This window comes from Manis javanica, chromosome 1 (assembly GCF_040802235.1).
Source record: "Manis javanica isolate MJ-LG chromosome 1, MJ_LKY, whole genome shotgun sequence".
NCBI classification, from domain to species: domain Eukaryota; kingdom Metazoa; phylum Chordata; class Mammalia; order Pholidota; family Manidae; genus Manis; species Manis javanica.
Genome location: NC_133156.1, coordinates 159,857,322 through 159,885,033, shown reverse-complemented (window position 1 = coordinate 159,885,033; position 27,712 = coordinate 159,857,322). Strand labels below are relative to the sequence as shown.

The following is a 27,712-nucleotide window of genomic DNA, read 5'->3' as shown; positions in this document are numbered from 1 at the left end:
CTTGTCAACAAGATGGTATCAATGTGCTATCATGTCATCTTGGCCAACTTAAGTAAAATTGAACCTATGGCATCATCAATGAGTCATTAATAGTTCTGGTGTCCTAATTCAAAGAGCTGTAACTGAAATATAGAGATGCATTCCCATAAATGTATTTCCAATAACCTACCACCCTCTTTAATTACAGCAAAAGAAGCACAGTTAAGCAGCTGATATGCAGCAAAACAGCATGCTCCTTGAGGATAAGGACCGCATCTGTCCCAGCCCAAGTGTGTGGCTGGGATACAGGGGACACCCAGCAATCCTGGTCCAGTGGGTGAGTGGTGAAGCGCTAAACATAATAAAAACATTAGGTACAGGAAAATAATTGCATCAAATTAAACAATTACTGATGATCACAGGGCCTATCATAGTCAGTCTATTTTATTCAATACTCACTGTTTTTTTTTCTTGGCTAATGCTGTTATAATTAGTAGATTTTTCAAAAGCAACGACGTCTCCACTGTGACAGAACAGATAACAGAAAAACAATTTTAGTAAGCCACCTGTTTCTGAGTCCAGGAATGAAGTTTCTTTCACAGCAGGGTTATTTGCATGGGGTATAACTTTTATTTCAAAAGCCTCTTCCAAATTTTTATCCACAGCTGGCGATTATCACCTGCTTGAAATTTAAAAAAAAATCAATTTCTGTAACTGGGACAGCCAAGTATTTATTTTTAAAGGTTTATTCCCTTTAGAAGCAAGGATATCGTGCCGTCATGGGTAGATCTTGCTCCTGTGAAAAGAGAAAAACCAATCATGGAAATAAAGTCTTCTGCTTCCTGATCTGGGGCTTTTAAAATTATTGATTCAGAAATGATTATATCCTCTGAGTTAATGGATGTCGCAGAGCATCTTCACAGAACAGGAGAGCTGAGAATGCACAGAAAGATGTAAGCTCTGCTTCACCACACCTCTTGGATTCATATGCTACATCGGAGACATTCGTCTGTCACGGGGAACAGATTCAGTCCTATCTGTGCAGTGCAGCATGTTCCCCTTTAACTGTGGGCCTTTGAGGACCTGGGAGCCTGAGACCCTCACCCTGCACAGGGCACGTGCATTGATGGAGGCAGCATCTCCTTCCTGGTCTCCCCACTGTCCTCAGAGCTGGGGCTGTTCTGTCTGCTCCAAGTCAACACAGTCCTATCTGATTGTTTCAAATCTACATAAACTTACAAAGAGAAGAGGAAGGCAGCAGACTAACGCTCTGCTTCCGGAGGAGAGCCAACAGTCTGCAAGGCAGGGAAGGCCTGGAAGGTGAGGGTTGGAGGGAAAATGGAGGAAAATGCCTTCATCTCCCACAGGGAGGCCCTGCGTTCCCTCCCAGACTCTCCAAAGCTCCAGGAGCTCTCTTCTCAAGGCTCGTGTCTCCCATTGTCCAACCCAAGTCATGGAAAACTGGGCAGAATCCCTGACACCCATCTGATCGATGTTTCCACGTAATACTCAATTTCAACACAGGGCAGAAAGAATCAGAGTCTGGATACAAAACCACTAAAAGCCACCCTTTTGGTCTTTCAACAAGAGCTGTTATCACCACAAGAAAGGCCCTTTACACTACTCAGTGGCAAGAGGGTTTCAGGATGTGGGATGTGTTTAGCCTGGAGGGAGAGATGTATATCCCCCTCATAGCATGATGGACTGGGGGGTGATGCAAGGCCAAAGGTGAGAACTCCGAAACGGCTGGAATCTATTTGTCATATTTCAGCGATGTCTTGGGTAGGTATGGTCAACCACAGAGTTTCTCCCCAGCCCATTGCCACACAGATTTTGGGACATTTTTTCAACAAAAACAACAAACAGTAAATCAAACAATGAATAAAACCTAGATTGAAGGGAGACAGAAGAAAATTCAGAAATATCAGTTCACTGAATTAAGGGGTGATAGAAAATAATTTAAATAAACTCATGTGGTCATCAGCCTTTAAGAGATGTCTTAAAGGTCACTTGTAAGGCTTTCTTCAACTAAACTGGGGGGAGCACAATCTCTACAATTCTCCCTTGTGCTTTAGCATGTTATGCCTCACATATTTTCTTTGGAAAATGAAAGCAAGACCATAGTGGGAATGTATTTGGTTCCAACCATCCATCCATCTATCCATCCATCCATCCATCCATCCATTCATCATCCATGTCTCATTCATTCATCAAATATTGTTGCATGGCTCCTAGTTCCTGGTTGATGTAACTGTGATTGTGGCAGGCAAGGTCTGTTCTATGAGGTTATAGCCAATGGAGGAGAAAGAATGTTTCACAAACAATTGCAGAGACATTGAGTGAGGATTATGACGGCTGACAGATAGGGTGTCAAGGGAACATACGGCAGGGGCCCATCCCCTGCCTCCTGTTAGTTCAACAGTTTACAAGCCTATGATTTGGCAGCTTGATGAGCTGAAGTGTTAAGTCACGTGTGGTTAGTTCTTCCCCTTTGGTCGGGACTTACCACGACTCCGTACTTGGACAGCACTTATGAAATTCCATGGTGACAGCAATTTACATGGGACATTCCTTTGGACACTCAGTAGCGGGAATCTGGAAGCTAAAGGTCTGGTTTCTGAGACAAGGAATGCCCAGGAAGTTCCCACTTTACTGCTCCCTCCTCTCCCCCAGCCTGGACTGTAGTTGCTTGGAAGCCAATCAGTAGACAGCAATACTCTCAATTACTCCGAATTTGTAAGTGAAACTCCCAAGTTTTTCCATGTGTTCAGTGTGGAATATAAGTTTAATTCAACTAGCTATGAACAGGAGAGTGAGCGCCCAGGGAACTCCTTGCCACAAGGAGGGCTGTGTGTGGTGGACATGGGGACAGAATCCCATGGGATTGTGCGCTGTGTTATTTTCGAATCATGTAATTAGGGGATTTTGTGCATTGAAACAATGACAGAAAAAAGAAAACCTGTCAGCTCTGTGGAGTGCTGGGGCATCTATCGTGAAAGCGGCCGTCTCCACCCAGCCAATGGCAGCTCGCTTGTTCACAGGGCTGGCGCCGGGTCCTCCCCCGCCTTTGGAATGCCCTGATTCACGTCCATCCTTCACGGCATAGGGCAGCATGTAGGATCCTATTTGTTTATTTAAATATTATCTACTCCGAGAGGCCTCAAGCAAGCAGAGATGCTTACAGGTACGCATGTTTTCAAGGAGAGCAGGAGGCAGTGTCAGAGCCAGACCGCAGTGTGGGGGAGCAGAGAACTGCTGCCAGCGGCCAGCCTTCCGGCAGGAGGGGATCCACAGAGGCCCATGTCAGGGGCCTCAGCATCCAGAGGATCTGCCGACCCCGCCAAATGGACCTGCAGGACCTGGGTGAGCTTTAATTTGCAGGCAAGGCTGGGCTGGGCTAGAAATGAGATGTGGTAGATGGGTGCCCCACAGACACATCCCTTCCCCACCCGGGTCCACCCACAGGAGGAGGGACGGTGGGGGTGAGGAGGCCAAAGCAGCATTGGGGGTGACAGTTCCAGCTCTCAGGATGCCAGGCAGGACGGCCTTGTGTTCTGGGGGTCACTGCCCCTGCGTCATTTCCTGCAAATGGTTCTGATTCAATCATTTGGGACATTTTTTAGTTCTGATCAAAAGCACAGTCATTGCTAAAATATGGCATTAAGAAAACCACACCAAACATCTAGGGCTGGCCTGTGAAGGAAGGGCTTCCAGTCCAAAAGGAGGTCTTCTCCCACCATTCTCTGAGGCCTGACACGCTTTAATGGAGCCGCACGGTGATGACAGAGAAAGAGGCTGAAGCCCGTGGTGCTGGAGGGGCTCTGAGGCGAGTTGGCAGAGTGAGGTCACTTGTGTCCCTTGTAAGCTGTCTCTTCAGCTCCTGCTGCACGTAGCCCAGCCCAGGCCTGGCCCAGGATGTTAGGATGTTAGGGTGAAGGGAATGGAGTTAGGAGGTGCCAGAAAGGATCAGCTGTGACTGGAACAAGATAGAGAAGGTCCAGGGAAGGAAGAAGGCTGTGAATTCCCACAGCACAGTCCTTGTCTAGCTCTGCCCCTAGCTTGCTACGTGGCTTTAAACACATTGCTTGAGCTTTGAGGGCCTCAACTTTCCACCCCATAAAGGGAGAGGTTGGGAATTGATGACCCCTAAGACTTCCCAGTTTCCAGAGCCTACAGACTTGGTTAACACACTGGCTGCTGCGATGCTTAGAAGCCTCTCCCTGGCCTCACCAGAGAGCATGGAGGGAGGCCTCCTGGGGCCCTGCGCACTGTCCCCTTAGCTCAGTGCAGGGTAGACACAGCGTGAGAACCACATTTCACCTTTATTAGTTTTTATGATTGACTTGGGTAAAGTGAGGTCCAGCCTCAGGAGGACTGAGACATGATGTTAGGCCACACAATTCATCTTTTTTTTTCAATAAAATCTTTCAAATGCAGTGTTAGTTTAATATGCTTTTGGCCTTTGACTTTCTTTTAGTCCAGCTACAGTTTGCATTCACATCCTCAGGTTTTGACATCATTTGTCATTAATCTAGACATTCATTTACATCATTTGGCATCATGATTAGCAATCTAACAGCAGTGCAACTTGGAGCAATTACAAAGGTAAGAGGTTAAAAATGTAATAAAACCTACTTCATGTGCCACATGTGCTTAGTGTCAGATTACAGAGCAAAGGTACTTCATCTTCCAATCAAGGGCTCCAATTTCAATTCTTACTCAAGGCCAATGAATCAATTATTTTGGTCTGATTAGAAGACACCCTTAGCTTGAGGAATATTTTTGTATCTGAAGTTATAATAGTAAATATATGTATTCACGTAAGGGCATGTGTTGTGATTGCAAAAAGCTTTATTTAATATAGTTTTGCTCATGCTACTAATACTAATCACTAAAATATACTGAGCTCTTTCTTACTGCTAAGTGCTTGACTTGATTTCCCTTAATTCTCACAATCCGTTAGGTAGGTAGATAATAATTCATTCTTATCCCCATTTTACATTATGGGAAAAGAGGATCTGTAGAGCTCAGGACCTCATCTCTAGTGCCTGTTCCACTCTTCTGTCTTGTAAGCTATATATAAAAAATAATGCACACAATAAGGACAACTCAGATGGAAAAGAACCACCTTATGTTTAAAACTGTTTTGCTGAGTGTTGAGGATTCGTCATTTTCTTTGTTGGGGTTGCTTTTATCCTGCTGAACTATATCCTGGCCCATTAGATTTTATGAACAATTTAATTGCAAAATGATGACCTGTGGGGCACTTTTGGGAGGGTTGAACTCATTCATCCACATTCACCTTCTTGAGGCAAAACCCAGTAGGTGGAAGTCCAGCTTCCTCATAGACGCTGCACTGTGGGGGTGTCTCTTTGGACACAGTGAATGAGGGATGCGCGGACCACTGAGTCTTTAGGAGCCTAAAAGCGGGACCTGATTTTCAAGCCTTTTCCAAGCAAAGGGTGTAGTCTAGGGCGTAATTCTCCACATAACATGTTTTTTGAGCTGCTAGACAACAACCAGGTCATGCAATTTTTTTTTAACATTAGCAAGTTCTAACCAGACTTGAAAACCGTAGGGTGGACAGGGCCAAAAGGCGGGTCACAACTTGGACACCTTATTAGTCGCTGAGCTAGGCCCTCTGGGCTCATCAGAGCCGGGCAGGCTCAGCTCCTGCAGGTGCCCAGGCTGCACAAACACAGGAAAAGCAGCTCTCTGGGTGCTGGAGCCTCTGAAGGCCCACACGGCCTTCCCTGACATCACTGGTCTGTGGTGGCCACAGTGGCCAGGCCCGCAGCCCCTGTGAACTTGCACTCCTCAAGGGTGCTGCCTTTCTGCTTTGTCAGCACAACTAGCCAGCTGTGGCCCCAGAGCCCTGGAGTCTGCAGGCTCAGGGCCCACAGAGGCAGCCCCCTGAGCTCACGAGCTGGCAGGAGAACAAAGGACTGGAAGAACAAAGGCACAGAGCATGGAAGGCACAATTACAGAAGCTGCTTAAAGGCCTTCAATATGCTAAGTTGGAAATGCTGTGCGTGTACGTGTGCATGTGTGTAAGAATGAGGGCAAGGGTTAGTTTCCATATATCCTGAGAGAAATGTGACGCTCAGGTACAATAAATTTCAGAATTTACATGCAGTAGAACAGGGATTCATCCATTGAAAAATGATGTATAAGTTTTCCTTGAAACACATTAACCAGGGACTTTTTTCTTAAGAGGTAGAGAGTAAAACTGAGTTAGCAGAGCTGTTTCTCTAGATGTGACAATGTTGCACGTGTGTACACACACACACACACACACACACACTCTCTCTCTCTCTCTCTCTCTCTCTCTCTCTCTCTCTCTCTCTCTCCTCCCACTCCCCCACTTACCCCCCAGACAATAATAAAGCATTTTAAACTTTGGCCTCAATTCTTCTGTGAGTTTCTAGGTCAGCGATTATACCCAGGTCCGAGTCTCCGTCTGGCTGCCAGCTAAACAAGAATGGACTCTGGGGAGGCCCGTTCCCTGTAAAATGATGTTGCCCTGGAGAGGGGAGCTGGGAGAGAAAGCGCTCTGGATTTCGTGAAGGGGCCCTTTTCACATGGAGCACACTGCATATTTATAGTCGTTTCCCGTTTTGGGGGAAAAAAATAGCCTCAAGCTTTTCATTTGTTTTAAAACTCAAACGTCGTCGATCTCTCTTTGTTCAGGGCAGACGCTGCCTCAGCAATTTGTAGAGAGATTCACCCCAAACCTCCAGCTCACCAAGTGCAAACGAGTGCCCTTGGCAGGCGGGACTGGTGCACTGCTCCGGGGCCACCTATTCAGGTCCGCAGGTAAGGATCCCACCTGGCTGCCTCTGCGGGTGGCAGGGGAGGGCGGGGTGGCTGGCGATGGAGGCCTGGGCATCAGAATTTCCACACTGATGGGGCTTCAGAGGGCAACAGACAGGAGACAGGGGCTGATTCTGAGACTAAATTTATTTCAGTTAGATTATATGCTTCTTTGCAGTGCTTGGTGATGGTGTTGGTGGTGAAGAAATCCTACGAAGCCACCCCTTTGCTGCCAGCCCTGGTTCCTGGCCAGATCTCTCTAGGCTGGTGCTCTTATTGGTGCTTCCATTTGTTTCTTTAACATGAGGTCCAGAAAAAAATAAAGACAAACAAGATGTCCTTGGATGGCCTGTGCACAGCCCAGGGACTCAGAGTTGCCCTTGGGGAGTGTGTGTTCCCCTCTAAGAGGCTTCTAGCCAGGGACACTCTTTTTTGAAGCAAACAAACAAACAACAACAAATACAAAACAGAATTTCAGATTCCTATTCCTCCCTCAGGCAAATATTTCTTTTCAACTTTGGGGAATGATGAAAATATTCAAATACTCATCTGTTGTTTGCTGGGGGTTCTGCTCTGGGTTCTAAGCACCAGAGAGATCACACTCTGAAAATCCGATTGTGGAAATGTGCCCCAAGCAGATGCAGCTGCCTGCCCTGAGCTCTGTGGTTCCTCTGTCGTGCGTGTCCCCTTGTGCCAAGGAGCCCTGTTGGGCTAGGGTGCTGTGGACAATGAACGCATCTCAGGAGGAAGAATAACTGTGCTGCCATTCAACTTCCACATGGATAAAAGTGCAGGAGAGTGTTTTGAAATAAAGGCAAGACCCAGCTCTGTGAGAAGAGAGAATGGGTGTGAGCAAAGGAAAGAAGACCTCTGGAGATATGGCCCAGAGAAGTGGGTGGGCCAAGACCGTAGGGGTACCATCATGGGACTCGTCATCATGATTGTCCTGGATTGTAGGATTAGGCTTGATGTATTATTTGTCATTGAAATTTTCATTGAGGTAATTGTAGATTGACATGCAGTTGTAAGAACTACTTTACAGAGCTTCCTCTTACCCTCTGCCCAGTTTCCCCCAGTGGTAACATTCTGCAAAACTACAACACTACAACCTGGACACAGACATTGGTACAGCTCATTGATCATACTCAAAGTTCTCAAGTTTTACTTCAGCTCATTTGCATGTGTATAATTAGTTCTATACAATTTAGTCACCTATGAAGATTCATGGATCTCACCACAGACAAGATATAGAACATTTTCATCATCACAGAGGTCCGTGCTATTGCCCATCTATAGTCACACCCATCCATTGCTCTCTCTCATCCAGGTCCCTAACCCCTGGCAACCACTAAGCTGTCCTCCATTTTTAAAAAATGATGTCATTTCAAAGTGTTTTATAAGTGGAATCATATGGTATGGAAGCTTTTGAGATAGATTTTTCACTAAGCATAATTGGAGCTTCATCCAAGCTATTGTGTCCATAGTTTGCTCCTCTTTATTGCTGTATAGTATTTCACTGTATGGATGTACCACCATTTGTTTAACCACTTGCTCAAGGAAGGACATCAGGACTGATTCCAGTGCTTGGCCACTATAAAGAAAGGTGCCCTGAACATTTGTGTACAGGTTTTTGTGTGGACCTAAGTTTTCATTTCTCTGGGATAAATGTACAAGAGTACAATTAATTGCTGGTTTGGATGGTAATTGTATGTTGGGTTTCATAAGAAATGGCCAAAATATTTTCCAGAGGGGTTAGACTATTTTGCATTCCCAGCAAGTATGAGTGATTCAGTTTCTCTGCATCCTTGCCAGCATTTATTGTTGTCACTATATTTCATTTTGGTTGATTTGATATATGTTGTACTTAAATCTTGTTGCAGTGTTAATTTTCACTTTTATAATGGTTAATGATGGTAAACATTCTCTCATGCACTTGTTCACCATCAGTATATCTTCTTCAGTGAGATGTATGTTTATGTTTTTGCCCATTTTCTGATTGGATTATTTTTAATTGTTGCATTTTGAGAGGTCTTCATATATCCTAAGTACATCTGTTGTTGGATATATGGCTTGCAAATACTATCTCAAAGTCTTTAACTTGTCTTTCCACTCTCTGCACAGGGCCTTTCACAGAGCAAGAGTTTTCATTTTAATGAGGTCCAACCTACCAGTTTTTCTTTTTTGGACTTTAGTTTTGGTGTCAGCCTCAGAACTTTTTGCCTAGCCCTAGGTACCAAAGTTTTCATCAAATTTTTTTAAGTTTAATTAATATTTATGTTTTAAATATAAGTCTGTGATCCAGTTTTAGTTATTTTTTGGATAAGTTGTGAGATTCATTTTTTTGTATATGGATGTCTAGTTGTTACAGCACCATTTGTTGAAAAGCTAGTCTCATGCCACTGAATTACTTTTGCATCTTTGCAGAAGTTGGGTATATCTGAGTGGAGCTATTTCTGGACTCTCTGCTCCATTCCATCAACCTGAATGTCTGCACCTCCATCAAAACCACACTGTCTTGATGACTGTAGGTACATGCTGAGCTTTTACATCAGGTAGAGTGTTTTGTCCCACATGATTCTTCTTTGTCAAGGTTATTTGAGCTACTTTAGGGCTTTGCCTTACCATATAACTGTTAGAATAAGCTTGCCTATGTCTACAACAAAACCTTGCAGGAATTATTTTTAACAATTTCACTGAAGAGAGAATTCACATCCCATAAAACTGACCCACTGAAAGACTACAATCTAATATTTTCTTGGTATATTCACAGGGTTATGCAGTTGTGCAGAGAAGAGACAACATAGCAGTACTGAGACTGCTCCTCTTAGCAAGGCCTGCTTGCAAGACTGGCCCAGGGCTGGCGTCTGGGGGCTTGGTTCCCAGGGCGTTCCCAGTCAACAGTTAACTGATAAGAGTGGTTAACTGTGCCTAGACCGTTTGTGCCAGCAATACAGTTTCTGCTGAATAACCTGCTTTCTTTTTGGGAATCTATAGTTTTGACACATGCTAGGAGGAAGGTGCTTATGTGACCAGCTCCTGGTAAAAACTTTGAGTGGAGAGTCTCTAATGGGCTACCCTGAGCAAAAACATCAGCATGTGTTGCTATTCTTTTGTTGCTCGGACAGGTGTGCTCTGTGGGACCCCTCATGGCAGGTAGGGCAAGAGTCAGCCTGCCTGTGGATTCTTCCAGACTGATTTTTACCCCCTATGATTTGACTGTGTTCCTTACATCTCTGTAATAAATCTTAGCCATGGGTGTGAATGGCTATTATTTTGGTCTATCTGGCACCCCTGGGCCTCCCTGCTGGCGGTGCCTGGTGGGGCTGGAGGGCTGTCCCCAGGCTGGGGGTTCTCTCCACGGGGGGAGGATTCCCCCCTTGGTGCCCCCCCCCACGCTGTCTGTAGGTGGGGTGGGAGACAAAGAGGCTTCCTGGACCAGGACGCTTACGTAGCTGGGGCTCCCATGATGGATCAGCTCACACCCCTCAAACCTTTTGGTGGAAAGAGGAGTCTCATACCAGTGAGGAAGGAGAGTGTTTCCCCGGATGCTGGTTTTTGGTGGGACTCCCTAGTGCTCCCCTTTGCCTGAGAGACAGGAGAATACTGAGTTTACCTGGGATGCCTTCTCTTGCCAGGCCAGGGGCAGGAAACCCTAAGCTGTGCTGGTGGGGAGGATTTAGGGTTCCCTGCCTCACTGTTGGGCAGTCAGTCGTGGCTGGTTGTGTGGGCCGGGGGTCCCCAGCCAGCTCACTCTCTTCTCACCACCTTTCAGAGCTCAGCTTTGCCTGCATCGGTTTCAGCTGTGCTTGGGAGGGAGGAGCAGAAAGAGATGGGTCTATGCCATCCTGTCCCAACCCAAAGTCCCCACCATCACATTTTAACTCATCATATATTAATGTTAATTTATTAGGCACAACCTTATAATTAATTATTCTAATAACTGGTAACATTGATTTATAATGTATATGATGTCTGCCTTCAAAAAGTTTCTAAGGGAGTTTGTATTATGTGCAGGGAACAAGATGGTATAGATTCACCTTTCCTTGTGCCTGCCCTCTAATACAAATAAATATCTGGGAAATCACTCAATAGAGCATCACAGAAGGGCTGTGAAACCTGGAAAGAAGAAGGAGGGCTGACCAGGGAACAGGGGCCTAGAGAGATGATGATGTGGCAAGCACCCTGGGGTTTCTTTTTATCTCCCATATGTGTCTGGGCACTGGAGGGACCTGTGACCCAGAACTGTCAACAGGCACTGACATAATCCCAAGACAAGGCTGCCCTCTCTGGACGAAGGACGAGGGAGGGAAGCCCAACAGAGACGAAGAGGGAGTTAGCAACCCTGACTCCATAACTGGGACCTGATTGCCAGCCCAACCTGTCTACAGAGGCAGCTTCAAAGTCTGGGTGGACTGATCCCCTACTCTGCATTGGGGCACTGGCAGGGGGTTTGATCCACTTGCATGAACAGTATTGAAGCCCCTTAGCCAGTTCAACATCTAACCTACACTTGGAGCACAGAAGACCATTCTACCCATAGAGCCAATCCCAGCAGAATCTGGGATCTCCCTGCCCTATACCAAGTGGCATAAGGGACCCAAGCCCCCCTCTGGCTCTCTAATTTGGGCAGAAGTTAGCCTAGAGAAGTGGGCTCAGCCCCTGCAGGTGGCACCAGAAAGGAGTTGAGCAAAGTCCCAGTAGTGCCAGAAGAATGAAGCAGACCAGAATAGCATGCAAGGCTTCAGAAAACTAAACTGTCATTGGAACTACGGCCCACAGAACTAGGCCAGAATCAATATACTAAACCTAAATAGGTGACTGCCTGCTAAAGGAGAAGATTTAAATGGGATCAAAAGTCTCCTGACACCATAACCCAAATGCCCAGGACACAGTACAAAATCACCCACAAGACACCTAGGTGGATAGAATAGATGAGAGAGCCCAGAAATAAACCCATGCATATGTGGTCAATTAATGTGAGACAAAGGAAGCAAGGAAATACAAGGAGAGTACAGTCTCTTCAATAAATGGTATTAGGAAAACTGGACAATCACATGCAAAAGAATGAAACTGAATGACTTTCTTATACCATATATAAAAATCAGCTCAAAAGTTAAAAATTTCAACATAGGACCTGAAACCATAAAACTCCTAGAAGATAACGTAGGTGGTAAAATCCTTGGCTTTGGTCCTGATGATGGTTTTTGGATTTAACATCAAAAGCAAAGGCAACAAAATAGAATATAAGTGAGTGGAACTACCTCAAACTAAAAAGGTCGGCACAGTAAAGGAAACTGCCAACAAATGAAAGGCAACCTACTGATTGGGAGAAAATATTTGCAAATCATACATCTGATAAGGAGTTAATATCCAGAATCTACAGACAACCCAATAGCAAAAAAACCCCGATCTGATTAAAAAATGAGCAGAGGATCTGAATAGACATTTGCCCAAAGAAGACATTCAGATGGCAACAGGTACATGAAAAGATCTCAACATTACTAATCATCAGGCAAATGCAAATCCTAACATAGTGAGGTATCACCTTGTACTTGGTAGAATGGCTATTTTCAAAAAGACAGGAGGTAACAAATGCTGGTGAGGATGTGGAGGAAAGGGAACCCTTGAGCACCGTTGATGAGAACGTAAACTGGAGCAGCCACTATGGGAAACAGAGTGGAGGTTCTCCGAACAATTACAATTGAACTGCCATATGATCCAGCAATTCCACTTCTGGGCATTTATCCGAAGAAAACCAAAACACTAATTCGAAAAGATATATGCATCTCTATCTTCCATGCAGCATTTTTTAAAAAACAACAACAAAAACGACCAACATATGGAAACAACCTAGCTGCACATTGACGGATGTAGAGAAAATGTGATACACACACACACACACACACACACACACACTGCTGTTATATATATTTTATATATATATTATTGTTATATATATATATTGTTCAGTCCTTAAAAGAAAGAATGAAATCTTGCCATTCGAGACAACATGGATGGACCTCGAGGGCATTATATTAAATGAAATAAGTCAGACAGAGGAAGACAAATACCCTATATCTCACTTGTATGTGGAATGCAAAAAAATATATATATAGCATAGATGCAAAGAACAGATAGGCGGTTGTTGGCAGGGGTGGGGGATGGTGGGTGAAATGGGTGAAGGGAGTCAAAAGGTACAAACTTCCAGTTATAAAATAAAAAAGTCCTGGGGCTGATGAGAACTAAGTATCTCAGCCAGAAACCTCAACGGACCATCTCTGCCAGGGCTGCTGCAAAAGCCTCCCAGCGGCACTGCCTCCTCTCCCAACCCCCGTACAGTCAGGGCTCAGCAGAGCTGCCAGGAGGTCCTCATTCACAGTGCACACAGGCTGGCTTCCTTCCCCCAGCCCGAGCCTCTCCAGCGGCTCACCATCACTGAGAATAACATCTGGCGCACTTCCCAAGACCTGTAGGTCCCTGCCTGGTTTCAGGTGCCTCTCCTCCCCCTCTCCTGCGCATTCCCAGCCTCCACCCTCAGACTTCCTTGCTGTTCTTTGAACTCACCCCTGCCTCAGGCCCTTTACACTTGCTCTGTCTTCTGCCTTCGCTCAAAAAGCATCTTTTCAGGGAGGCCTTCCCAGGACTCCATTTTATTGTCTTCAGATCAACCTCATTATTGTTCCTTTTTAATTGTCTTTCTCCCCGACTAAAACTGACAAGAGGGGAGGCCTTTTTTATCTTGTTTTCTTGTTTCATCACCAGTAGCTAGGGCCTGACTGACTTATCATAGGAACTCAAATATTTGTTGACTGAAAAAATGAAAGGATGGATGATTTCTATAGTTTTCATTACCCTGAACACTAAAGGAATGACGTTTTTATTTTGAGACCTAATTTTTTTTTCAAGGACAACACTGTAATAAATAAGAATCCACTTCAACCAAACACCCCTCACCCCCACCAGAAAAAACAACTATGAATTATCTGGGAATTCCCAAATAATGAAAACAAAATACCCCCACCAGAAAAAACAACTATGAATTATCTGGGAATTCCCAAATAATGAAAACAAAATACAATTGTATCCTTAAGATATATCTTCTGTTCTAGGAATTTTAAACATCTTTAAAAAATGTGATTTTACAATATACACACGAACTGAAGCTTATTATCATTATCTTACTATACAGTATGTGGGTAAAGCCTTGGAGATTTTAAACTTCTAGGTTATATTTAAGCCATTTTCCCAGGAAATTACGCATTTCTCCCCCAGTGCACCTCATAATCCCTTATTTTTAACAGTGCCAGTTGGATGGGTTTTTCCCCACATACATCAACTCAGCTCTATTTTACTTTCAGCATTTTCCATGTTTTCCCATCATCTTATTCTTTTTAATGGCTATCCATTATTATGATTTTTTATTATGGTAAAATATACATAACATAAAATTTACCATTTTTAAGTGTATGGCTCAGGGCTATAAATACATTCACTTGTTGTGCATCCATCTCCATAACGTTGAGACCTAATTTTTAAGAGGAATTTGTCACACAGATCTTTATAAAAAAGATACCATATAATAAATATAAGACATTTTGATCAGTACAGTTTATAGATTTTTATACAGCATACTATTTATTATATTTCTGCCTTCTTCTTTAAGAAATACACATTTAGTATTTCTTAAAATATGGAACTGGTAAGGAAGTTACGCTTACATCTTAATACCTCTTAATTAGCCAAAACTTTAGAGTTTATCAATTATCAGATGTATGTGGAGCACAGAGTACATGAAAAGTGCCTGTCCTGGGCTTATCTCATGAATAAGCGAATGCCACCCTTGACCTTATCTCTGTCCCCTAACAGACCTCCTCTTCCTCCTTGCAGATAAAGGCTATTTTTTCCCCACAAAGAGCAGTTTCAGCCCCTTTCTCGGTGACAGAAACCCAGAGACCTCGGACACAGACGGCCTCTCACCCTGCCGAGTGCCAGCCTTGTGCACAGTTTCTGTTGTGTGTGCACATGCAGGGCTCTGCAAACTGTCTGCAGACTGGCTGACTGACCACTTGGTGCTCTGCAGCAAAAAGTGCAGGCCCGAGGTGCAGCCTTCCAGGAGCGCAGGGGTCAGCCAGTGAGAGAATACATTCGCACAAGGGAAGTTCTAACCATAACTGAGATCTGTCTTGTCCTATCTGCCCCCTTCCCTAAATTCTCTCTTTCTGTTGATGTGATTTTTCCATCTTTGTGACTAAGGGATGAATAAGAGATTTAAGAGGAAGAGCTGGTAGGAAGCAGAGCACGATGCCTTTATTTGAGGTTGAGTTTGAGGTTTTGGTGGGACAGGCTGGACTGAGTCATCTCTGCTCCCTGCTTTTGATACTGACTCAACCCCTGGAGACCCTGCCTCCAGAGGTCTTTCAGATCTGCTGTGTTTTAGCTTAGGGCACCATCCGCATGACTGAGGCAGCCACAGAAACGTCTCGGCACTGCCCTGCCCTCCTTCCTGGTCTAGTCCCCCTCAACCCCCATTCTGAACTGTCAGTTCTTTCCCCAACTATTTCAGCACCTACTCTGTGCTTCCAGGGAACAGTGGGGATAGAAACAAGCCAAGCTCCATGGCCCTGGCCCTGGTGCCATCCCCAGGTGATACCACCCCATTTCTCAGAGGAAGTCTCCAAAGGCTGATGGACATCGTCCCCCAGCCTCCGAACTTGCCTCCTGGTTTCATCCCCTACTTCTGCTCCATATGCACCCATCTGGCAGGAAGCCTCTGCCTTCCCATCCCTCTCTCTTTGCACACATTCCACCCAGAGCTCAGACAGCCCTGACTCTCTTGCCTCCCTCTCCCAGCCCACCCTCTCCTCCTGTCAAAATCTGAATCTGTCCTTCACAGCAGAGCTCAGAACACAAACCCTCTCACAGGCCCTTCATGATGCCTGCCCGAGACACTTGCTCTCCATCTCTGCATTCTCATGGGACCTTCTGCTCACTTCTGACACCCATCAGGTTATACTTGGTATCAAGTTAAGTGTGCATCCAGTGCCCCAACTAAGCTATCAGAGAGAAGCGTCCATGTCTTATCCATGCAGCAGCTTCTCATTGCTCCACCTTGGCAGCGGCCTTACCCACCCCATTATATGGGTAACGTGCACCCTTGTATATAAGGTACCTTATACAAAAGGCGACCATATAATTGGTAGTAATGAACTGTCCAAACCAGAACACTTTTGAGAATGAAGGGCACACTCTTAATAATTATGCTGGCCTACAAGTAAAATGTAAACTGTCCTTGGCTCCTTGGACACGTGGCCATCTATCTGTGCCATGAATGCTCAGTGAACAATTTATGAATTAGAGGACATGCTGACTGTACAGACAGCCAGTGAGCTCGTGAAAGAGTGGAGGAAGGTGCCTCTGCTGGAGCTGGCATTGCTGGGGATGCTTCCACTGAGCAGGTGGTGCCTGAGGTGTTTCTGGAGGGAAGGGACAGGATTCAGGAAGGTCCAACTAGACAGAGAGATGAAGGAGTGACATCACGGGAGGATAGGATGATGGGAGCAAAGGCGGAGCCACATCTGATACATTCAGAGAAAAGTGAGAATGGCTGAATCTGGTGGTTTACGCTGGGGAGAAATAGGCCACACGGTTGGAAGTGGAGCAGGAAGGGCCTGCAGGGCTCACAACTGTCTTCTGGGGAGGAGGGACGAGGCACAATCTTTTCCCAGGAGGTAAGAGCAGGCACTGAGCGTTTCTGAGCAGGGAAGAGAAAATTCAGGATTTTAGGGAAATCGGTTGCATGGCTGTGTTTCGAGAGAGATGAGGCTGAGGAGAGGGAGACTGCACAGGGTCCATGGGAATGATCTCAACGGGGGGGTGCAAGGGCCTAAAGGAGATGTCAGTCACCAAAAAGAGTGAGTCAGAGAAATGAAAGGAAGGATCAACAGGAATTTGTGACCCAGGGGAGACAGGGATGGCTTTGGGGTGATGTTTTGTACTGGTTCTACCTAAGGGTGTCATAGACTGAAATAAGGAAGGCATGAGGCAGAGATGATTGGAGGGAGATAATAAATTTTGAGTGAGGCACCAGTGGATCATCTAAACGAAATGTCTAGTAGATCGGCAGAGGAATGCCTAGGAGGGAGAGATAGGAGGAGATAAGGACCAGCCAACAGGATCTGGGGGGCAATCATGTCCATAGGGAGCGGCAGGTGGGAGCTAGAAAGGATGAGGCGTCTTGGGGCCAAACGGTAGGAGGAGCACCACTGCCTGTCAGGCTGGGTCTCAGGAGGAGCCCTGCCCTTGGTGGGGAGGAAGAGACAAGGCCCGGCAGGGTCACCTGGGGAGGAAACTGGACGACACTCAGTCCTGTGGGCTGAAGGAACTGGCAAGAAGGAAGCGGCCAATTCTGCCGAGGGTTGCAGAGAAGTTGAGAACAATGAAAACGCACCCGTGAAAACAGCTTTGGCGATTGACACAGTGGCTACAATGAAAACGACCCAAGGAGATGAATCGGAAATGCTTTTCTCTGGCCAATATTGTTGATTTACTGCCCACATCAAAAGGCGTGTTGCTGTGATTGTGCCTTTCTATTCTTAAGAAGGACTAACAACCCACCAGCCAAAGAGCCAGCTAGATTCAGCTAAAATCGGCATGGTTCTGATATTAGCCAGGCTGTGACCCATCACCAAATACCTACATGACAGACACTGACCTGGAATATCTTTTTGCACCCAGAAGGGAGCAATACTAGGCACAGAAGAGAGAATTTTTCTTCATACAGATGTCATCATAATGATACCTGGAAAAATAAAGGTTGTCTTAAAAAGTATGTCAAACCGCTGGTATGCTTTAGAGAAGAGTGGATTAGCCAATGGAAACTTGGAGTTCTCCCAGTTTTATCACTGACTCCACTTATCAGGCAAAGCTAATCACCCATTCAGCCTGATCAAGCTCTGTAAGGTGGACAATTTCACGCGATTCCATAGTCACCAGCTTTGAAATGGGCTCGTGAAGCTTCTACTCTGCTTTCCAACTTAGGACGCTCTCATCTCAGAGAGATGCTTCAGGGAAAGCCTGGTTCTGCCGTCACCATTACCTTTTTAAAGGGACCTGGAGAGCCGCAAGTGTGCCCTCTACTGAGACCTGGACTCAGATTCTCAGAAACCCAGCGAGGACGCCGGCTCCTCCCGCGCAGCCCAGGCACGCTGCTGAGCTGGGAACCTGCAGCAGTTGCCCAGATCCACAGCAGCAGAACACATTTTTTTCAACTTAACCACTGCCCAATGTTTAGTTTGGCAAACTCTCCCTCTGTCTCCAGTTCCTTTGTGGGTAGCAGGTCCCTTTCGGAATTTGCCTTCCATTCCTTCTAACTGATTTCCTCATCCCACTGATTTCTCCTGATTTTTCTTGCTTTTAAACAAACAACAATACTGATAATAATTGAGTTAATAATTGAGTTACAATAATGACACAATGTACCCGATAACACTGGAATTTCCTTTTGTGTTAAAAATAGAGCCTGGGACTTAGTCTCCTGAATATGATTCAAACGTGCTAATTAGATGGATACTTAGAAATTTTAGTTTCAAGAGTAATCAAAACAGTTCTTTTATTCTGCATACATAGTTCTTTAAATATTTCAGCAATTAGACAATTGCATGTTTAAACATTTAAAGTGTTGTAACCAAAAATATATCATGACCTTTGTATTTGAACAAAATCCCTAAAAAACATAGAAACTCATATTTGGTTCAAGTATCACCTGAATTGTTTCAGGCACCAGGATTTCATTGGAATTAGGGGACCTCTAAGGTAAGAGTTGATACTTACAGTTTGTTTAGTTTCACCTTCTTTTTGTCACCCATCTTGTGATTTTTCAAAATGTTTGCTTTTAACATATAAAATACAACAAAAATACAAATTCACCTGGCACTTCCTCTCGCGCCTAGTTGCCAAGAGCCAAGTTCAGGAAAAACCAAGCGTATGAGCTAAAAGAAGCAGCCAGGTTTAAAGTGGCATTTCAAAAATTTAGAAACAAAACGTCCTATTTCTTCTCTTACAATATTTAAATTGTATTTCCACTTTTCTGATTATAAAGAAAACGTATGTGAGTGAAATTTGGAAAAACCAAACAAGTGTAAAGAAGGAAACGTAACACTCAGAGGGAAGTGCTACTTAAGCCTTGAGGTTCCTTCAGTCTTTTGTTCAAAGCCTGTGTGTGTGTATATATTTTATCAGGGTACATATGAAATAACTGGCTCCACACAATTGGTGTGTCTACACTTTGCTTTCTACTTCCTTCCCTCCACACTGTACTGTAAACATTTCCCGTCATTAAGAAGTCTCTGATTAACAGCTATGTTATAGTCCATCATGTGAGTGTGCCAAAAGTTTACTATTTTCCACTTTTTCCAATGTATTAGCTATTTTCACTTTTTATTATGTTTGTTTGCCTAATGTTTTCACTTTAAAGGTTTTGTTAGCAAATGCTATTAGCGTATTGACTAACACAGCTACTGCTGATTCAGCTTCTCACCTGCCAGTTATCTTTCTGATGGATATTCTGTTAGATAGCACTGATACTGTATTTAGGACCATTTGCATTAAAAAAAAATGAGCCATCTGTTCCAGTGTCCTAATTAGAAGAGGCCCATGACATGCATGGTATCCAAGTGCATGTCTGTTCAAAGGGGAAATCTTAGGGTGTGGTGAAATCACAAAAATACAGAGCTTGGAAGGCATGGTGTTCCGACCGGCCCGTCAAGCCTCTGCCTTGCTTCGTTTCCAGCTGCATCCCTCTTTCCCAGCTTCCGAGCAGAGGGATTTGACAGCGTTGCGAAAGTTTTCTCTTGTCTGGCTCCAGGCCCCGCTTCCTGTGAGAAGCCACCCAAGCCCTGTGTAGAGGAGGTTAGAAAGGAGCCGGCACGGCAAGCCTTGCGTGATTGAATATAAAGGTTGTGAGGCCAAATCAAGAGGTTCCTTCAGGGAAGGAGAACCAAAATGTACAGATGAAAAAGTAGAAGATAAAAGAAAACCTCAGCAGAGTCTCCATGCAGAATTAGAAGCCAGAAATTCCCATTTTCAGCAACACATTCTGACAGTTTCATCTCCTCTTAAGAAAATTAATTAAAGCCTTTCCTATATGTCTAGTTGTAAATAGTAGGTTCCTTAAGGAATTATTATAAAGTATGCAACGGGCTCAGAGTCAAGGCCTTGGGAAATAATCTGCTGTTTTGGAGGGGAAAGCAGAAATAAATTGCCTAGTTGGCAGCATAATAATCTGCACATTTGATTTTATTAAGTAATTCCAACCCCAGGCTACCCTGTGATTTTATTTTCTGACCAGGCACACCACACTTAAAAAATTTGAAAACCAACTGAGATGATTATTTCCAAAAAATGTAATAAGTAAAAAGTGTATAGACTTAATATATAGAAAGCTCATGTAGATCAATAAGGAAAACTCTAAATACCCCAATAGAAAGTGGTCTGGTGATAATATGTATACACACAAGACACATATGACCAAAACATATGCCAAAGTGCTTACCTTCCCTAATCCAATAGCATGAGTTGAAATAGCTAAACATAGTTCTTACCCAACACATTTTCTAGGTCAAGCATATTATGGATTTTGGTAAGAATATTAAGAACTCTCATGAGGAATATGAATTGGTTACAATTTTCTAGACTCTCTCCCAGGGAAATGACCAGATATAGATAGAGACTTATGTTTCTTAGAACAGAGAACAATTATAAACAGAACAGCCTAATCTCCAATAAAAGAAATGGTCCGATGAATTCTGGGACATCCAAAAAATATTTTACAGCCATTGTACAACATGCATTTTAAAATATTTTCATGTGAAAATGTCTGTTCCAAGTGAAAGCTGGCACGTAATGATAAAAGATAACATTTCTTGGGTGCTTCCTATGTAGCAGGACAGTTCAGTTCTCTTTACAGGTATTTGCTCATTAATTTCTTAAAATCATCTCATAAACAAGGTGCTATCACTAGCGTTATGATTATTCTCGATTTACAGACGAGGAAGTTTAGGCACAAAAAGGAAAAAACACTTGCTCAGGGTTTTGACCTAATGAGTCTGATTCCAGGTCAGAGCTGTTAAGTCTACTATATTGCACACTGGCTGTCCATCTACCATCCACACATCTATCTCCCAATCCGGCCATCCATGCAGTATCTCTATGTCAGGGTGAGGCATGAAGACAACAGATGACAAAGAGGCTTGTGACACCTGCATCCCAGCACTTGCACCCTCAGGCTTTAGCTGAATTTGGTTTTAAAACTCTAGAAGCCTTCAACTCAAATCACCCACACTGAGGAAGGGAGAGGAGAGGATTTCCTGTGATGACCCCATGCCTAGAGAAGGCTGTGGGGATGGGGTGTAGTCCCATTGCCTCAGGCCTGGTAGAAGGGGATGCATGGATTCACCTAAAAGCTTACTGGGAGGGCCCCGCTGCTGGTGTCTGGCCAAGCACAGTACTCGCAGAGGAGAAACGGACTGTCACGCGCACAGCCTATTCAGGCCGGGAATGGCTGAATAGTTTCCATGGCCAGAAGTTGGCTACGTGTGAGAAAGAGCTGATGTGTGGGAGAGCTCAGACTCTGCCCAGCAAGGCCCCCAGGATGGGCCGTCAGGCTTCGGCGAGTCGTTCACCAAGGCAAGGGAAGCATACTAGGACATGCGGAGGGCTGCCCTGAGGAGGCCACCCAGAGAGGCAGGTGACAAGAGTCTGCATGGCCCCTAATGCATGAAGCTATTTGGTAGGAAGTTTCCAGGCATTTTTACCTGCCCACCTCCCAGAGGGTCAAACCAACACTCAGTGAGGGTGGGAGAGAGGGACGGGAGGAGGAGAAGCAGCCTCCACACTTAGTTCTCGGCTGGCAAAACCCCACTCTGGAGGGGATGGGAAGAGATCCCACTTTAACCCAGTTCAGAGTTTTGATATTACATGGGACTGGACAGTCTAAGCCTCAGACTGACTCTTTGGTAAAGAAGACTGACAACAGGGCTGTGTGTCACCCAAGGATTCCTAGAGAGCCCGTGCTGCCTGCCCTGCTGCTCCTTCAGGAGTGGAGGGAGGCCACCCAACGAGCAGGTCCAAAGGCGCCTGGGAGACAAAGGTGAAGTCGCCTGTACTCACCGCCTCCAGCTCCTGTTGGTCACGTGTGTGCACACATACGTCTGAGCATACAAGTGAACTACACACATGTAGCTGCATTTCTGGACAGTGAGGCTATAGCTGGTATTTATTTTCTTCCTTTTATACACTTTTCTCTAATTCCCACATTTTCTCTAAAGGGGATGCATTACTTTTATAATCAGAAAAACATCAGCAAATGTTATTTTAAGCAAGGAAGTCAGAGTTATGGAAATCCCCTAATCCATGTAAGATGTCACTTGCACCAGGAATGAGCATTACCCCCTGTACGCCCAGGGACAAGAAACATTCTAACATCTGCACAGAACTTGGTGTGGAATCTGGAATCAACTCCACTCCCAGGAGAGGAGGGAGGAAGTGAGAACTGGGTATTCTGCTGTTTGTCTTGTAAACTTGCCTTGGGATCATATCCTTTTCCCCTTCCTCTCCCTCCTCCGTTGAGTCACAAATTCGGCAGCATGGGGTCCCTTCCTCAGACCAGCTCCACTGAGTGGGTTCGTCATTCAGGCAATTTCCCAATAAAACTGAAGGTAGTTAGTTACCTTAGTACCTGGGGGAAAGGCTTCTCAGGGAAGTACTGAGCTGAAAATGCTAAATGCATGCCCATTGTCACATACTGGAGTGTCTTTTTAACTTTTTCTTTGGAATATTCTGCAGTGTGACTGTCCTAGAGGTGGAACAACATACAAAAACATCTAAAAAAGATTTGGAAAAAGAGTCTTTGGTATCCTAGAAAGGAGGAAGCAGGGAACATTCAGAGCCAAACCTGCCCAGCGAAAGTCACCCCACTTCTATCTGATAAGGCTGCAGGGCAGGTAGACAGGGAAACTCACTGTAGTGCCAGGACACTCGGGGCTCAGCCAGACCTTTGAGGAAGTCTCAGTATGCTGAGTGACGAAATGGAAAAATGTGGGCTGAGTGATAAGATAACCGGGGAATTCCTGGCTGGTTGGAAAACCTTAGTCAGAGACACCAACCAAGCTTCAGGGTGTACCTGGCACTATGCATGCGCTCATATTGCTTTTGATTTACTGAATGAGGGATAAGAGATATGCTTTTCAAACATATGAGCTTCACCAGGTTGAGAAGTCTGGATGACCTATAAGATTCAAGAAGATAAATACAACTGGTAAATAGAACTCCAGTCAAAACTAAGAAGCTGAAATATAGGCGAAAGGTAATAGCCACTCTTGGGTTCGAACAATCTTTTGTTATTTCATAGTTGACAAAGCAGTTTGGGGAGGTCTAAGTTTATTTTAATTCATATGAAAAAATTTTTATTTTTGGTGACCACAAGCTTAAAAATGAAACTAACAGAGTGACATGGAAGGATAAAAGCTCAGAGCAGCCCCTTACCTCCCTCAAAAACAGGAAAAGGAAAGAAAGAAGAAAAAGTAAGAGCCTCTGTCCTCTGAACACTGCTGAGGAACTGGGTTGTACCAGTGGGGCCCCCTACCTTTAAGAGGAGCATCATCAATAAATTAGAGTTTTAATGAAACAGGTGGGCAGGAAGGTGAACGTTTGGGAGCTGGGAATATTCGGAGTGGAGAAGGGAAGGCAGGGAGATACAAACATTTGAGCAGCTGTCATATTGGAAGACTGTCCCACATATTTTATGATTATCAAAGGTGCAGAATTTCTGACTGTAAGTTTCAAGGATGAAGATTTCCACTAGAGGAATGAATCTGAAAGGGTCCTGTTTTGGAAACAACATTGCAATCCATTGTCTGGGGGGCGGGCAATTTGGAGCAATTATTTGGAAACCAGTGTGGCTCCGTCCCCATCATAGTCCCATACCCTGCCCTCTGCAAGTTCACTCCTGAACGCACGTGCCCAAGAGAGCATCTTCATATGCATGGAGGAGACAAGAAGCAAAATCTGGAAACAACTCGAATGCTCATCAATTGGACAGGGCATGAGTAAACTGCAATATTACCCAGCAGGCAAATGAGTTAAGTGAGTCTTAGGTATAGTTGGCCCTTGAACAATGTAGGGACTGGGGGCTCCGACCTCCCTTGCAGTCAAAAATCTGAGAATAACTTTCAGTTTCCAAAATCCTAGGTACTGACAGCCTACTGTTGACCAGAAGCCTTACCAGTAACACAGTCGATGAACACATATTTTGTATGTTCTATGTAATATATACTGGATTCTTACAATAAACTAAGCTAAAGAAAAAAACTGTTTTCTCAAATTGTTACAGATCTCCACAAAATGTTCCAATATATTTATTGGAAAAAAATCCACATATAAGTGGAGACACGCAGTTCAAACCCTTGTTGTTCAAGGACCAACTGTCATTTTAGTGGAAAAAGTTCCCAAAGATGACAATATGATGCCCCTTTTTAAAAAGTTAAGCCACAAAATTAAAAAATACACTTTTCAGAAATATATATATGAAATAAGTCAGAGAAAGCCAAATACCACATGATCTCATTTACACATGGAATCTAAATCAGAACCAATCCACAGATACAGAGAATTAATTGGTGATTGCTAGAGGTGGGGGTGGGCAGAATGGGTGAATGTGGTCTAAAGGTTTAAAAAAAACATATAAATACACCAAAACTCTCTTTAAAAAGGCAAGATAAGCAGACTGATGGTCCCCAGTCAATCTGGGGAAGGCAGGAAGGTAGGGCACGGAGGAACTGGGGCTATAGTTCATGGGGGGTGGCAGGCTCACAGGCGTTTTTCACATTGTTAAGAACTGAATAGCCAGGTGGAGTCAGGCCATGCCGGGATGAGTGCTGAGGACCCACCGGAGGACTAGCAGCCACAACAGAGAAGGAAGGAGAGAAGGGAGGGAGGGAGGGAAGGGATGGAACTGGCTGCTTTGTGCCCGGTGAGCATGCACGTTTGTGCCCGGTGAGCACGCACGCTGTCGCCCACATCATTTCAGCCGGACCAGGTGGCCACCAAAGCAGTGTGACTGCGCAGGCTGTGAACCGCATCAAGGCCCCTGATGAGGAGTTGAGCGGGTTTTCATCAGCTTGTGCTCTGCTTGTCAAGTCACAGATCCTGGGGTGCGACTGGGTTCACCAGAGGGAGAGCAGCTTCCAGTGCAGAAGCCTGCTGCCCCCTCACCCAGCTCTCAGCCCTGTGGCTGTCTCTGCCCAGAGGGCATTCGTCCTCCCAGAAAGCTCCCAGCCAGAGGTGCTTCCCAAGGATGCTAGCCCTGAGTGTGCCATTGGGCCAGGTACCTCCAAGGTCTCTTTGAACTCAAGAATATTTTTGAGGTACTAACAAGTGAAAAGAGGTCTGACCCACAATTCGGGAGACTGGATTAGCCACACCAAGTATTGAACTAGCTGTGGGACCCTTGACCTTATTCACTCCTCATTTATTTTCTTGGTTTCCAAAGCTACTTGCATGGGCTAAAAGCATTACAGAGACCAACTGTTCCCTTCCCACCCCCATGTCCTTCCTGCGGGCCTCTCTGCCCACTGACTGTTACAGTGTCGGGCACTGGGGCCAAAGGTCAGGGGCAGCATCACGGGAAACACCATATAAGCAGCAGTCATAGGAAATCAGGAAGCCACTGGAGGAAGCTGGCTTCTGGGGAGGGGTATGCAGCAGGCCAGCGGAGACAGGCAGAGTGCCAGAGGTGTAAGGATATACCAGAGGGAGAAAGAGGAGATGCCTGGTGACTTAGAACCTAACCATGGGCTGCACTGCTACTGAGCCCTTGAAATGTAGTGAATCCAAATTGAGATGGGCTGTGCATATAAAATACACACCAGATTTTTTTGAGAGTAGCATGAAGAAAAGAAAAGTGCCCTGAAAATAAACACAATATGATTGAAAATTATTATTGTCACTTTAATAACAATTAAATCCCTTGATTCTATTATTTCTTTCCATCAACAAATCCTATCAGCTCTGCCTTTCAAATATACCCAGAATTTGACCCATTCTCACTGCCACATCCCTGTCCACTCCTTGCACACCTGGGCTCCTGTCACCTCCCTGATTTGAGTCCCTGGTCTCGCTCCCTGATCTCCTAACTCCAGCCATTGTAAGCCTCCTTACACCTAGGTTCCCTCCTGCCTCACCACCTTTGCACTGACCCTGCTTGCACTGCTCTTTGCTGCTCTATCCACATACTTGCTGTCTCTTTGCCTTCTTTAAAAGAACAATTCTTTCCCTAACACACAACTGCCCTCCCCCTCCACACATACAGTCCTTATCTCCTTCTGCTCTTTCCCCCAAAACATTTATATCATTGTGGGTAAAACTGCAGTATTTCCAGAACCTCTTGCCAGGCCATATCAATAGGTGTTTTCAAGAGGTGGAGAGTAGTTCATCTCACATCAGTAGGTAATTACAAGGGCAAGGAGGGCTTACATGGACTGGAGAGGTTGGTGGGGGGCCTCTTCTGCTGCAGTCAGTTCGAGAAAGATCTGGGACGACTGCTTGTAAGAAGTAAACAGGTTTCTCCCACTTTATTTCTCCCTTTGACTGGTTTTGGTTTTGAAGGTATTTTGTCCTGTTCCCCCCCCCCCACCAGAGTTACAACCATTTAATACACTATGCATTTTATCTTATCTGTCTCCCCCAACTATAATATAATATGTTCAATAAGGGCAGGATTTTTCTCTGTCTTGTTCACTGCTGTATCCCCAGCATCTAAAATGGTGCCTGGCACATAGAGCTGCTCAATAAATATCTGGCACATAGCTGCTCAATAAATATCTGCCTCAGATAGACTATCCTTGTGCTAATGTTTGCTGTATATCATATGGTCTAAACGAAGTTCCTGGTAAAGCAGTTTCCTCTAGAGGAAATCATTAGGAGCCAATGAGTCTTCTAAGTACAACCAAATGGTGGGAAGCATCAGTTATTGGAAACCGCACATCTCAGAGCTCATGTGGTGCTAAGTGCTGGCATTTCTATGCAGGAAACGACCCAACAAACCTGGCTGAGCATGTGGCATGTTTGGAGCTGCCACAGGTGCGTTCTCTTAGGTGTCACACCCATTCCTTACCTTACCTGGCCCCTCACTATTAAGTGTGGACAAAGGATACAATGATGTTTCCATGGAGAAAAGTATGTTAACCATCTGGTTGGCTTTCCAGAATGAAGCCACTTACACCCATTGAGGATCCAGTAGCCCCAAATCAGTTCTAACATTTCCTCATCAGTTAATTTGGGTACTTGATTTACTCAGTGAATGCTGTGTTTTCTATCTTCCGACCTACCTTCCCAAAGATGGATGGGTTCACTTGGTTCTGGGCATTTTGCCCACAGATCTCCACATAAATCTCATACATGAGGTAGCGAGGCACACTAAAGCCTTCACAGATACAGAAGTTGTCAACCAACCTGGGGGGAGAGAAAGACAAGGGAGAGGAAAGGGGATCTGTTTTTCTAGAGCAGAACATTTTGATGAGTATCAATGGTCAGACACAAATGTGGGAGTCCACCTGGATGAAATAATTTGAATTATCGAATTCAAAGGTGCACCAATCAGCATCAGTAATGTATCCCTTTGTTCTCAGCCCAGAGTTAAGAATATTGACTGTGGGCCTTTCGACTCTAAACATGTTAGGTTTTTGTTTTTGTTTAAAAAAAAATTATTTTTGGCATGTATGCATAATAAAAAGAAGCCCAAGTCAACTGACACTCTTTCATGTACTTTTATTAAGGCTGAGGCCAAAATGTCTTTAACTATAAAGTGGAGGATTATTCCTAACCAAGACACAAAAGCACACTGCCCCTGAGGGTCTGTCACCCCTGC

General features: G+C 44.8%; 1 protein-coding gene across 1 annotated transcript in view; it reads right to left on the bottom strand.

Moving 5' to 3' along the window:
- Positions 1-27,245, bottom strand: part of LOC108403796 (regulatory factor X8) — a 59,543-nt gene extending 32,298 nt beyond the window's left edge. The window contains 1 exon segment of the mRNA XM_073215015.1: positions 27,174-27,245. Within this exon segment, the coding sequence (XP_073071116.1) occupies positions 27,174-27,245 (72 nt within the window).
- Positions 27,246-27,712: the final 467 nt, after the last annotated feature.